This window comes from Mustelus asterias, unplaced genomic scaffold (assembly GCF_964213995.1).
Source record: "Mustelus asterias unplaced genomic scaffold, sMusAst1.hap1.1 HAP1_SCAFFOLD_1858, whole genome shotgun sequence".
NCBI classification, from domain to species: Eukaryota; Metazoa; Chordata; class Chondrichthyes; order Carcharhiniformes; family Triakidae; genus Mustelus; species Mustelus asterias.
In genome coordinates, this window is record NW_027591803.1 from 1 (window position 1) to 13,939 (window position 13,939).

Genomic DNA, 13,939 nt, shown 5'->3' on the forward strand with positions numbered 1-13,939 from the left:
CTGCAGAGATTGTGGGGAAGATTCATGAGGCTGGTTCCGGAGATGAGAGATTCAGTTATGTGGAAAGATTGGAGAAGCCAGGACCATTTTCTTTTTAAGAAAAGGTTGAGAAAAGGTTTGATAGAGGTGTTCATGAGGGATCTGGACAGGGTAGTTAGAAAGAGAGAGAGAGAGACTGTTCCCACTTCCTGGAAAGATCGAGAAGCAGAGGACACAGACTAAAGGTGAACCAACAGCGCCATGAGGAAGTGTTTTTTCCACAGGGCCTGGTTGGGATCTGGATTGCGCTGTAAGAGAGTGTGGGGAGGCAGCTTCACTCAGGGCCCTCAAAGGAAAATGGATAAGCTCCAGAAGAGAAAGAAATGCTAGGCTTTGGGAAAATAGTGAGGGAGTGAGTCAAGTTAACTGGCTCTTCCAGAGGGCCAACATGGACAGAAAGGGCCGAGTGGCCACTGCCTGTGATGTAACCATTCAGTGAGTCAACGATTGAAATAGGTAAACAAAGACAGGTAGAAAGAGGGACGAGGTCTTGCATCAAGAATTCGGGGAATTAGGCTGTAGACTAAGGAGCAGGACCTCTTGGCATGTAATCTTGGGATTACTCCCAGTGCCACTTGCTGGTGAGTACAGAAATAGGAGAATTGCATAGATGAATGTGTGGTTTAAGAGTTGGTGCAGGAGGGTTTTAGGTTCCTGGACCACTGGGATTATTTTTGGGGAAGGTGGGACCTGTACAAGCGGCACAGTCTATATCGAACCAGAGCGGGGTGAGCATCCTTGCTGGCGGGTTTGCCAGTGCTGTTGGGAAGAGTTTAAACTAGTTTGGCCAAGAGGAGGAGACCCTGACTTAGCAGAATAGAGACACAGTATAACATAGAAAAGCAATCAGGTCAGACGGAATACAGCGGGAGTAAGTTTCAAGACAAGACAAGGCTGGAGCGCCTCTACTTTAATGCCCAGGGGTATTAAAGATAAAAGGATGAGTTAAGGGTGAGGATTGACACGTGTAATTATGATATAACAGCCATCACAGAGATGTGGTTGAGTGAGGGGCAGGATTGGCAGCTCAATGTCCCGGGATATAGAATCTTCAGGCGAGACAGAGGAGAGGGTAAAAGAGGAGGAGGCATTGCATTATTAGTTAAGGAGGCAGTTACTGCAGTAAGGAGAGATGATATCTTGGAGGAGGAGGAAGCTTTGTGGGTGGAGCTCAGGAATAAAAAAGGGGCAGCCACATAGTTATGGTGTTTATTATAGACCCACAGATAGTCAGCGGGAATTTGACGAGCAAATATGTGAGTAATTCGCATAAGGGTGTAAAAATAATGAGGGTAATTATATCAGGTGATTTAACTTTCAACTGTAGATTGTCCAACTCGGGAAGGGGCCGTACTGGACCTGGTATTGGGGAACGAGCCCGGCCAGATGGTCAACGTTTCAGTAAGGGAGCAGTTCGGGAACAGTGACCACAATTCAGTAAGCTTTAAGGTACTGATGGATAAAGATAAGTGGAGTGCTCAAGTGAAGGTGCGAAATTGGGGGAAGGCTAATTACAACAATATTAGGCAGGAACTGAAGAATGTAGACTGGGGGCAGATGTTTGAGGGCAAATCAACAGCTGGCATGTCGGAGACATTCAAGTGTAAGTTGATCGGGATTCAGGACTGGCACATTCCTGGAAGGATGAAGGATAAGTGTGGCAAGTTTCGGGAACCTTGGATAACAAGAGATACTGTGAGCCTAGTCAAAAAGGAAAATGAAACATTTCTCAAGGCTAGGAGGCTGGGAACACATGAAGCAAGTGTGGAATACAAGGAAAATAGAAAGAAACTTAAACAAGGGGTCAAGAGGACTAAAAGGGGTCAACAAAAGTCATTGGCCAGCAGGATTAAGGAAAATTCCAAGGTTTTTTATACATATATAAAGAACAAGAGGGTAGCCAGAGAGAGGGTTGGCCCACTTAAGGACAGGGGAGGGATTCAATGTGTGGAGCCAGAGGAAATGGGTGAGGTATTAAATGAGTACTTTGTGTCAGGATTCACCAAAGAGGACTTGGTGGATGATGAGTCTGGGGAAGGGTGTGTAGATAGTTTGGGCCATGTTGAGATCAAAAAGGAGGAGGCATTGAGGTTCTTGAGAAACATTAAGGTAGACAAGTCCCCAGGGCTTGATGGGATGTACTCCAGAATTCTGAGAGAGGCAAGGGAGGAAATTGCTGGGGCCTTGAGAGAAATCTTTGTCTCCTCACTGGCTACAGGGGAGGTCCCAGAGGATTGGAGAATAGCCAATGTTGTTCCTTTGTTTAAGAAGGGTAGCAAGGATAATCCAGGTAATTACAGATTGGTGTGGCTTACATCAGTGGTAGGGAAATTATTGGAGAGGATTCTTCAAAACAGGATTGACTCCCCTTGGAAATAAGTGGACGTATTAAGTTTTGTGAAGGGGAGGACGTGTCTCACTAACTTGATTGAGTTTTTCAAGGAAGTGACGAAGATGATTGATGAGGGTAGGGCAGTGGATGTTGTCTACATGGACTTCAGTAAGGCCTTCGACAAGGTCATTCATGGCAGACTGGTACAGAAGGTGAAGTCACACGAGATCAGAGATGAGCTGGCAAGATGGATACAGAACTGGCTCGGTCATAGAAAGAAGTTTAACAACACCAGGTTAAAGTCCAACAGGTTTATTTGGTAGCAAAAGCCACACAAGCTTTCGGAGCTCCAAGCCCCTTCTTCACCTGAAGATGAATATATCAATGATTAGGAGGAAAATGTAATTGATTTGATTAGTAAGTTTGCAGAGGACACAAAGGTTGGTCGAATTGTGGATAGCGATGAGGACCATCAGGGGATACAGCAGGATATAGGTCGGTTGGAGATCTGGGCGGAGAGATGGCAGATGGAGTTCAATCCAGACAAATGTGAGGTAATGCATTTTGGAAGGTCTAATACAGATGCAACTATACAGTAAATGGCAGAACCCTTTAGAGTATTGATAGGCAGAGGGATCTGGGTGTGCAGGTACACAGGTCATGAAAGTGGCAATGCAGGTGGAGAAGGAAGTCAAGAAGGCCGGGGCATTGAGTTTAAAAATTGGCAAGTCATGTTGCAGCTTTATAGAACCTTAGTGAGGCCGCACTTGGAATATAGTGTTCAATTCTGGTCGCCACACTACCAGAAGGATGTGGAGGCTTTGGAGAGGGTACAGAAAAGATTTACCAGGATGTTGCCTGGTATGGAGGGCATTAGCTATGAGGAGAGGTTGAAGAAACTTGGTTTGTTCTCACTGGAATGACGGAGATTGAGGGGCGACCTTGATAGAAGTCTACAAGATTATAAGAGGCATGGACAGAGTGGATAGTCAGAAGCTTTTTCCCAGGATGGAAGAGTCAATTACTAGAGGGCACAGGTTTAAGGTGTGAGGGGCAAGGTTTAAAGGAGATGTATGAGGCAAGTTTTTACACAGAGGGTGGTGGGTGCCTGGAACTCACTGTTGGGGAAGGTAGCGGAAGCAGATACGATAGTGACTTTTAAGGGGCGTATTGACAAATACATGAATAGGTTGAGAATAGAGGGATATGGTCCCCGGAAGGTTGGGGGTTTTAGTTCAGTTGGGCAGCATGGTCAGTGCAGGCTTGGAGGGCCAAAAGGCCTGTTCCTGTGCTGTAATTTTATTTGTTCTTTGAGTGACAGGGTATTGGAGGTATTGGCGGACTTAAAAGTGGACAAATCTCCAGGTCCGGATGAATTGTGTCCCAGGCTGTTGTGGGAGGCAAGAGAGGAAATCGCAGGGGCTCTGACACAAATTTTTAATTCCTCCCTGGCCACTGGGGAGGTGCCAGAGGACTGGAAAACAGCTAATGTGGTCCCACTATTTAAGAAAGGTTGTAGAGACAAGCCAGAGAACTACAGACCAGTGAGTCTCGCATCTGTGGTTGGGAAACTACTGGAGAAGATTCTGATGGAGAGAATCTATCTCCATTTGGAGAGGCAAGGTTTGACCAGGGACAGTCAGCATGGTTTTGTCAGAGGGAGGTCATGCCTAACAAATTTGATTGAATTTTTTGAGCATGCAACCAAGTGTGTGGATGAGGGTAGTGTGGTTGATGTAGTTTACATGGATTTCAGCAAAACCTTTGACAAAGTCCCACATGGGAGACTTATTAAGAAGGCAAATACACATGGGATAAAGGATGATCTGACAAGGTGGATTCATAATTGGCTTAGTGGTAGGAGACAGAGGGTGATGACAGACGGCTGCTTTAGTGACTGGAGGCCAGTGACCAGTGACGTACCACAGGGATCCGCGCTGGGCCCCCTATTAGAACATAGAACAGTACAGCACAGAACAGGCCCTTCGGCCCACGATGTTGTGCCGAGCTTTATCTGAAACCAAGATCAAGCTATCCCACTCCCTATCATCCTGGTGTGCTCCATGTGCCTATCCAATAACCGCTTAAATGTTCCTAAAGTGTCTGACTCCACTATCACTGCAGGCAGTCCATTCCACTGGACTATTGTTTGTCATTTATGTAAATGACATAGATGACTATGTGGGGGGTAGGATCAGTAAGTTTGCCGATGGCACAAAGATTGGCCGGGTGGTTAACAGAGAGGTTGAGTGTCTTGGGTTACAGGAAGATATAGATGAGATGGTTAAATGGGTGGATAAGTGGCAGATGGAACTTAACCCTGAAAAGTGTGAGGTGATACACTTTGGAAGGAGTAATTTGACAAGGAAGTATACTATGAAAGGCCTGACACTGGGAAGTTCCAAAGAACAAAGGGACCTTGGCGAGTTTGGCCATAGACGGAAGGCGGAAAGGCAGGTTAATAGGGTGGTGAAAAAGGTATATGGCACACTCGCCTTTATCAATCGGGGTTATAGATTACAAAAGCAGAGAGGTCATGATGGAGTTGTATAGAACTTTGGTGAGGCCACAGCTGGAGTATTGTGTGCAGTTCTGGTCGCCACATTATAGGAAGGACGTGAACGCACTGAAAGAGGTGCAGAGGAGAGTCACCAGGATGCTGCCTGGGATGGAACATTTAAGTTATAAAGAGAGGTTGGATAGGCTTGGGTTGTTTTCTCTGGAGCAGAGAAGACTAAGGGGCGACCTGATTGAGGTGTACAAGATTATGAGGGGCATGGACAGGTCCAGCTGTTCCCCTTAGTTGAAGGGTCAGTTACGAGGGGACACAAGTTAAAAAGTTAAAAGTTTATTTATTTAACAGTCACAAGTAAGGCTTACATTAACGCTGCAATGAAGTTACTGTGAAATTCCCCTAGTCGCCACACTCCAGCGCCTGTTCGCCACCTGACCAACATGTCTTTCAGAATGTGGGACGAAATGGGAGCACCCGGAGGAAACCCACACAGACACGGGGAGAACGTACAAACTCCACACAGACAGTGACCCAAGCCAGGAATCGAACCCGGGTCCCTGGCGCTGCAAAGCAGCAGTGCTAACCACTGTGCGACCGTGTCGCCCCTGTTAAAAGTAGTGGGTGGGAGGTTTAGGGGGGATTTGAGGAAAAACATTTTTACTCAGAGGGTGGTGACGGTCTGGAATGCACTACTGGGAGGGTGGTGGAGGCGGGACGCCTCACATCCTTTAAAAAGTACCTGGATGAGTACTTGGCACGCCGTAACATTCAAGGCCATGGGCCAAGTGCTGGCAAGTGGGATTAGGTGGGCAAGTCAGGGCCTTTCATGCGTTAGTGCAGACTCGATGGGCTGAAGGGCCTCTTCTGCACTGTAGGATTCTGTGATTCTGTAATTGTATAAATGCTACAATTCATGGTCAAGAAAACAAAGGAGATGCAGTTTATTATCTGAGGGATTTAGTTTACGAGCCTAGAGGCTGGAGCTCTGACAATCTATTGTGACCTGAGGTGGATGTAATCATTCTGGGAATCAGTGGTTTCAATCGGTCATCATAGCAGAAAAATGTCATCAAAGTTGTGTTTTAATTCAACATCCCTGCACTTGTAAATAGTGACTCGCCCCAGGGTTAGTTACACAGCTGGGAGGAGGGAAGAGGCTGTTCCACAGGGTGCTGGGTGTACTGAACAGTGTGTGACACAGAGAGCTGCACCCACATCATCTAACAATCGAGTGCTGCCTGGGAGAGTGGCTGCCTCGTCTGCATGCTGCCTTTACGATGGGCCATTGAACCGAGGCTTTGCCTAATATATAAAATATCCAAACCCCACTATCATGAAGAGGATTAAAGGAACGTTTCCCAGTGTCCTGATCAATATTTACCCCCCTCACCCCACCCCAGCAGCACTAAAATATGTTCGGTTTTTATCACATTATTGCTATTTGTGGGATCTTGCTGTGCGCACATTGGCTGTCAAATTTCAGTACTGACAACCAATCAGAGGTACTTCATTGACTGCGAGGCACGCTGTGGGATATCTGGAAGTTGTGAGGGTGCTATATAAACACAGGGCTCTATATTGATTGAGCAGTGTGTTAGAGGGAGTTCCATAGTGGAGAAGACTCTTAATTGCTGATTTATTCCAGATTTCTGGACAATCCCATGAAAACAGATCTTTTCCTAGGTGATTTTCCGAAGTTTGTCCGTTGCTAATCTCTTGTCTGATATTTCAGTCTCGGTGATGGATATCCGGGATGTCCAGGAGGGTCACCGGTCAGAGGTGATGAAGAAACATGGCCACAACTTCCCTGAAAAACGATGTTTCACCATCACCTTCACGGGCAGCCGCACAAACCTGGACCTGGTGGCAGCATCAGAGGAAGAAGGGAGGAGATGGATTCAAGGGCTTCAAAAACTGAGAAAGAAAGCAGAAACCATGAACCAGCGAGAGAAAATTCATCAATATCCTTTCAAACTGCTTTCTAAAGCCAGCGACAGTTATTGTCTCTGTGTCCATTTGTGGTACATGTATGTGTGTGTCTGTGTGTTTGTTTGTGTGTGTCTATGTGCATGTGTGTGTGTCGCTATATCTGTGTATGTGTGTCTATGTGTGCGTGTATATATCTGTGTGTATGTCTGTGTGTATATGTGTGCGTCTGTCTGTGTGTGTGTGTGTCTGTCTGTCTGTCTATGTGTGTGTGTATATCTATGTTTGTGTGTATCTATGTGTGTATATGTGTGTGTGTGTCTGTGTATCAGTGTCTGTGTGTGTGTGTGTCTGTGTGTATGTGCGTATGTATCTGCGTGCATGTGTCAATGTCTATGTGTGTGTGTGTCTGCCTGTGTGTGTGTGGGGTTGGTGGGGGTAGTTTGGCTGAGTCTCTGCTCTCCCATCTCTCCCCTTGTCCCTGACCGAGTGTGGCTCCTGCTCTGGAACCTTGATCCATATAAATCATAGAATCCTACAGTGCAGAAAGAGGCCATTCGGGCCATCGAGTCTGCACCAACCACAATCCCACCCAGGCCCTACCCACATATCCCTACATATTTACCCACTAACCCCTCTAACCCATGCATCCCAGGACACTAAGGGGCAATTTAGCATGGCCAATCAACCTAACCCGCACATCTTTGGACTGTGGGAGGAAACTGGAGCACCCAGAGGAAACCCACGCAGACATGGGGAGAATGTGCAAACTCCACACAGACAGTGACCCAAGCCAGGATTCGAACCCAGGTCCCTGGAGCTGTGAAGCAGTAGTGCTAACCACTGTGCTACCGTGCCGCCCCAAAGTTGCACCAATCTGCCCCTCAACTCATCAAAGCTCTCCCTTTCATTTCCCAGCTTCAACCCGAAAGCTTCTATCAGCTAAATTTTGTTCACAGGCTCCAGCGAGAATTGAACTCACGACCCTTGGTTTACAAGACCAATGCTCTAACCACTGAGATATGGAGCCAATTGCATTTCCTCACCCTCTCTTACTGAGTGTCCTCCTTACATCAATCCACCTGGATCCATGAATACCTCCGCAAGGCTGACGAAAATCAGGACAACAAAATGAGCTTCAAAGAGATTCAAAACCTGCTGAAGATGATCAACATTGAAGCTGATGATCAGTACGCTTACCAACTCTTCAAGGTGAGAAGCTGTCTGAGTGCAGGTACCGTGATTGTGAAACCGTGGGTCATAACTGCATGGGCACAACTGTTTGCTTTGTGAATCAGACTGTTTTTACAGTCAGACATCACTGTAACAATGTTTAGATACGAAGAGGGGCTTCATGTGGTTTGAGTTTAATGTTAATCGAGGGCATTGTCATCCCTGCCTGTTTGTAAGGCAGGGATAATATGGGTGTATGAATTAATAGCATCCCATTGGTATTGGACTATTTTTTCTCCAAGCTCTGATGCTATCTAAATATAATCAAACAAGATTAACAATGCTCAGTGGACAAAGGCTTCAACTCAATTCAGCTCAAAGGACACAGAAGGTGATGAGGAACAGTGCCCATTCCCAGCTATCCGACTGGCTACCTAGTGCCACCAGGCTTCCTGCTATCTTTATATTACATTTACCAACATTGTCACCCTTCCAGTTTAATGTGCTGATGATTTCAGATGACCTGCTTTGGTTGATACACCTTTTGAGTCATACCCCTGTCATCCTGAATGATCACTAATGGGTGGATTCCTACGTAACTTCTCAAGGAAGCACTTCTTAATACCCAACACCCTCATTTTCATCAAAGGTCCAACCAGCTACAAGAAACAGCAGTGTTAGTTCTGCAGTTCAGATTGCTAACTCCACTGGAGTGGAGTACACTGATCTTTCCAAGTCAATTATGACTTACAGATCAGTGGAAATCATCGAATCAGAGAGGTTTCTCGCACAGAAACAAGTCATTCAGCCTGTCATGTGTGTGATGGCATCCTGCAGCAGACCCAAACCTCTACAACCCTTCAGTCAGTGAGTTCCAGATTCCCACTAGAGAATAATCCCAGCCTTTCCAATGTTCACCCAGTTCTCCAGCCTGACATCATCCTCATAAATCTCCTTGGTACCCTCTCTAATTCAATCACATCTTTCCTGGAATGTAGTGACCAGAATTAAACGCAGTTCTCTGGCTACAGTCTAAGTAACGTTTCATACAATTCCAGCATAACCACCCGGCCTCAGTGAATAAAGGAAAATATCCCTCATGTTTTCTGAGCCCCTTCATGTACTGGTCCTGCTACATCCAGAGACACTATGCATATAGTCATAGAGCTTTACAGCATGGAAAGAGGCCCTTTGGCCCATCGTGTTCACACTGGCCATTAGCACCTATCTACTATAATCCCATTTCCAGCCTTGGCATTTCAAGTGCTCATCTAAATATTTCTTCTAGGTCCCTGTGTCCTTCTACGCTTCTCTTCCCGTGCCTTGTTTATCCTGCACCAATACATTACTTCACACTTTATTAGTTTTACAGGATGTGGGTGTCGCTGGCTGGGTCAGCATTTATTAACATCCCTAAGGACATTAATGACAATGGTTCCATAGTCATTGCTATGAAAATTCCAAATTTTTATTGGATTCAAATTTCACCATCTACCATGGTGGGATTTGTACCCAGTCCTCAGATCTTACCCTGGATCTCTGGGTGACAATATCACGACACCACTGCCTCGCCTTCCTCTCTGGATTGAGTTCATTTTGCCACTTTCCTGCCCACTGCACCTTTCTTTCTCACTGCCGAACGCAGGGCCAATATTTATATGTCTGTAGTAGTTTTTAACAAAATATTGGAGAGGTTGAAATGTGCAGAGGATGTGAGGATTGCACAGTTCCAGGTCAGGCAGCATCTGGCACCTAGCAGGGTCCAGGGGTCGGGGGGGGTGGGGTGAGCGGCAAGGCATGGCGAGTGACGGGGTGGAGGTGAAGGAGGGATGGCCATGCGAGAGGTGAGGGAGGATGAATTTTGGGGGTGGGGTGAGGGATACGGCTGAACGTAGGAATGGGTGAGTGAGGGCGAGGGCAGGATTGGGCGAGGGGTGGGAGTGAGGGCAGGGTGGGTGAGTGAGGGGCGAGGGTTGGGGGTGGGGTTAGGGTGGGGGGGTAAGAGGTGGGTGTTTCATGTCATCTACCAGACACTGCTGAGCATTTCCAGAATTTTCTGTTTCTATTTTAGTTTTCCTGAATCTGTACCATTCTACTTTTCGATTAAGGAGCGCCTTAAAGGCAGAAAGGGAAGTAATGAGGCAGAGGCAGAGAGGGCGTTCCAGAGCCTGGGGCCCTGGCAAACGAAGGCATGGCTACCAATGGGGAGCAGTTAAAATCCAAGATGCTGAGAGGCTGGAAGAGATTTCCGAAATAGTGAGGGGCCAGGCCATGGAGAGATTTGCAAAAATCAAGACATTGCTGTAGCGGGAGCCAGGGCATCTCAGTGAGCACTGGGCTGGCAGGTGAACGGGACTGGTGTGCATTCATGGACAGCAGAGGATTGCATGGCCTTGAGTTTACCGAGGAAGGAATGTGGGAGAGCAGCCAGGATAACGTCGGGAAGAGTTCTGTTTCGAGGCAGGAATGCGGGTTTCAGCGGCAGCGGAGCTGGGACAGGGGAGAGGTCGGGTGATGTTACTGAGGTAGAAATAGGCGGTCTTAGTGAGTTTGGAAGCTGATTGGGGGATCAAGGTGGAAAACAGACTGGCTTCGTCTCCGGCTGTTGTCAGGGAGACGGATGGAGTCAGTAAGTAGGGAACAGAGTTTAGAGCGGGGACTGAAAACAATGGCCGCGAATTAAGCAGCCACGCGAGACACAGGCACAAAGCCCATAATGGCGCTAAATTTCACAAGAGGCCAAAAAGGGTGAGATTTCAGTTTGGGATCTTCCCCACACCTCCTCCTGTGATTCAATCTAGCTCAAGCCCAGGAAGGGCATGCGCCCGATTAGTATATATTATACTACGTAGGGCGGCACGGTGACACAGTGGTTAGCACTGATGCCTCACAGCGCCAGGGACCCAGATTCAATTCCCAGCTTGGGTCCCTGTCTGTGTGGAGTTTGCACATTCTCCACGTGTCTGCATGGGTTTCCTCCAGGTGCTCCGGTTTCCTCCCACAGTCTAAAGACGTGCTGATTAGGTGATGCACTATCAATCAAGCAAAGACTAGTTTGTGTGCAAGAACAAATAGGCTTTTATTCGCAAAAGACTTGGAGCACACCCATGCTGATGAACTGCTCCGGCGACTGAGGCAGGGGGGTTGGGAGCAGTCACCTTTATACCTGGACCAGGGGGGGAGGAGTCTCAGGCAGGGCCGGCAGGGGCATGCCCAGGCATGTCACACACACACACAGTCAATAAGCTTAACAGTGGTTTACCACATTAGGTGCATTGGCCATGCTAAATTCTCCCTCAGTGCACCCAAACAGGCGCCAGAGTGTGGCAACTAGGGAAGTTTCACAGTAACTTCATTGCGATTCTATGATTCTATGATTCAATGTTAATGTAAGCTTATCTGTGACGAATAAATAAACTTTAACTTTTAACTTTATAATAGATTTCAGTATTAATATTACCTCAAAGCCTCTTGGGGGTGGGGAGGGGTGGAGGATGGGGAGATTGATGGGCGGGGGTGATGTCTCGATATTTGTGGGAGGGTCCATGGATTATGGAGGGCTGTTTATGTTCAGCGCAGATTGGGGCGCCTTTAAAAATAGTGCCATGATCTCTGTGGAGCCGGCCTTGCTTAGCTGTATTAGGCCCCACTCCCTCAGAGTGACAGTGTAAACTATGCCCCCAGATTCTGAGTGCACTGAGTGCCAGAACATCTGGAGAGAAAACTCAGCTGGAGAGATAGACCTGACACTCTGATGTATTTTGAGTCAATTCCAGTCAGTGGCTTCAGGCCTGCCATATATTTAATTGGAAGAAAGCTTTGCTTTTCCAGTACAGGATGTCAGATAAACAGTCTGATAATTGAACAAGAGGAGAAGGCTTAAGACAGATGGTGGGGAGATGGAGTTTGAGGGTCTTCAGTGCATATGTGAAAATAAACACTGCTTTCAGATAGGGCAGCATGAGGATGAGAAATAGGAGGGGGCCATTGAGGACACCAGAGGAAAAGGTGTGGGGACAGAAAGAGAAGCCATTGCAAGTGATTCAACGACTACGATTAGATTGATAAGAATGGAACCGGGGTGGGAGCAGTCCCAGCCAGCTGGATAACAGTGGAGAGGTGTTGGAGGAGGATGGCGTGGTCAGTGTGTCAATGGCTGAGAAGGATGAGGAGGAAACGTTTACCTTCGACACAGTTGTGTTGGGTTTCATTTGTGACTTTGATAAGAGAGGTGTCACTATTGTAGCAGTGGCTGAAATCTGATTGGATGGATTCAAACATGGGCTTCAGGAAAAAATGGGAACGGTTTTGGGGGAGGACAAATGGGAGTTTGGGGGTGGGATTAAGGAATTTTCTGAGGAGAGTGTTGATGGTGACAGATTTACCGGAGAGAGAAAGACAACACCTGAATCGAGGGAACCGTTTCCAATCCTGGCTAACAAGAGGGAAGCTGGACAATATTAGTAACAGAGGAAGCAGAAACGGGTGAACAGGTAGGGGAATGGGATGGAAATTGGAGGAAATCATGTTTTATATTCGCATAATTCAGCTTCCATCTTAGATCTGCTTATATCTGGGTTCAGACAGTCAGAATATAAACCTTGTCAGTCTAGCACTAGTTCCAATATTCGGTCTGGTTCCAATTAAGTTCAGATTATTTGAAACATCACATCTTCAGTTCTGATGGATGAGATGCAAAGTGAGATATCCCCCGGAGCTGTATCAGGCTGATCTGTGCCTCGGGGTCCCACTGAAACACAGCTATTAGCAGTGGAACAGCAACAGAAACCCATCACTGCCCAGAATGCGGCACTTTCCATCACATCAGGACCATCCAGTTACTTTACAGCCAAGGTACTTCAAAAGCAAAATACTGCGGATGCTGCAACATCTGGAATAAAAACAGAAAATGCTGGATAAACTCAGCAGGTCTGGCAGCGTCTGTAGAGAGAGAAATAGAGTTAATGTTTTTAGAACCAGGGCTCTCTGTCTGAGGATACAGGGCAGACTGTTTAGAATTGAGACAAGGAGAAATTTCTTCACCCAGAGAGTGGTGAGTCTGTGGAATTCACTGCAGTTGAGGCAAAAACATTGTTTGTTTTCAAGAAGCAGTTAGAAATAGCTCTTAGGGCAAAGGAGATCAAAGGACATGGGGGGAAATGGGAACTGCTTACTCAGTTGGATGATCAGCCCCAATCATAATGAATGGCAGAGCAGGCTTGAAGGGCCGAATGGCCTCCTCCTGTTCCTATTTTCTGTGAGTCCATGTGATTCTTCTTCGGAACTGAAGAAGTTATATTGGACTTGAAACATTGGGCGGAACTTTCCTGCCCTTCCCACCAGTGGGATCTTCTGGTCCTGCAGACAGCACACCCCGTCAAGGATTCCTCAGCGGCATGGGGTGGATTCAATGGGAATCAGGATCAGCCGTAGAGGAAAGAATATAACAACAGCCCACCCATAGTAACACACCAAGGATTGGTAAAGCTGAGCTCTGCCTGTTAAAGATTGTTTTCACTGCTGGGGCAGAGCAGTTTCTCTGTGTAAGGAACTTTGCAGAGGTTACTCGACTGGCCCAACAGGGGATACTGATGTGGTAAAAGCACACGCCCCTTTCACTGTCCCCTCCAGCAACACCTCAACAAGAAGGAATACTTAAGCTATCAGGAAGCTCCCGCTACCATTTCAGGACAGCTCTGCTGTTGGTTTGTTCCCTGGCAGTATTTCAGGCATTTGGAGAAACAGCAGGAATGTGAGTTGTCATTGGCACGATCCCGCATTCTGCAGCAGCCCACGTGTCATAGCCCTGCCCAGCGTTAGCCAATGAGATTTCAGGTAAATAGTTTAAAATCTCACCATCCTGCCTATAATTTTTCACACAGCAGAGGGAATAACTCTGTCAGCCTCGTATTCTTGGCTAACATTCCTTCGAGGACCCCTGTTCCTTTTACCAC

The 13,939-nt window shown here is 47.0% G+C and overlaps 1 protein-coding gene and 1 non-coding gene across 2 annotated transcripts in view; one reads left to right on the top strand and one right to left on the bottom strand.

The window, feature by feature from the left end:
• Window positions 1-6,600: 6,600 nt before the first annotated feature.
• LOC144488783 (1-phosphatidylinositol 4,5-bisphosphate phosphodiesterase delta-3-like) overlaps window positions 6,601-13,939 on the top strand; it is a gene marked incomplete at its 3' end in the record, with an annotated part of 60,409 nt that continues 53,070 nt past the window's right edge. The window contains exons 1-2 of the mRNA XM_078206882.1: window positions 6,601-6,847; window positions 7,895-8,024. Of these exons, the coding sequence (XP_078063008.1) occupies window positions 6,627-6,847; window positions 7,895-8,024 (351 nt within the window). The remainder of the gene's footprint in view (window positions 6,848-7,894; window positions 8,025-13,939) is intronic.
• trnat-ugu (transfer RNA threonine (anticodon UGU)) lies at window positions 7,770-7,842 on the bottom strand. The gene has a single exon. It is a non-coding gene; the product is annotated as a tRNA-Thr (tRNA).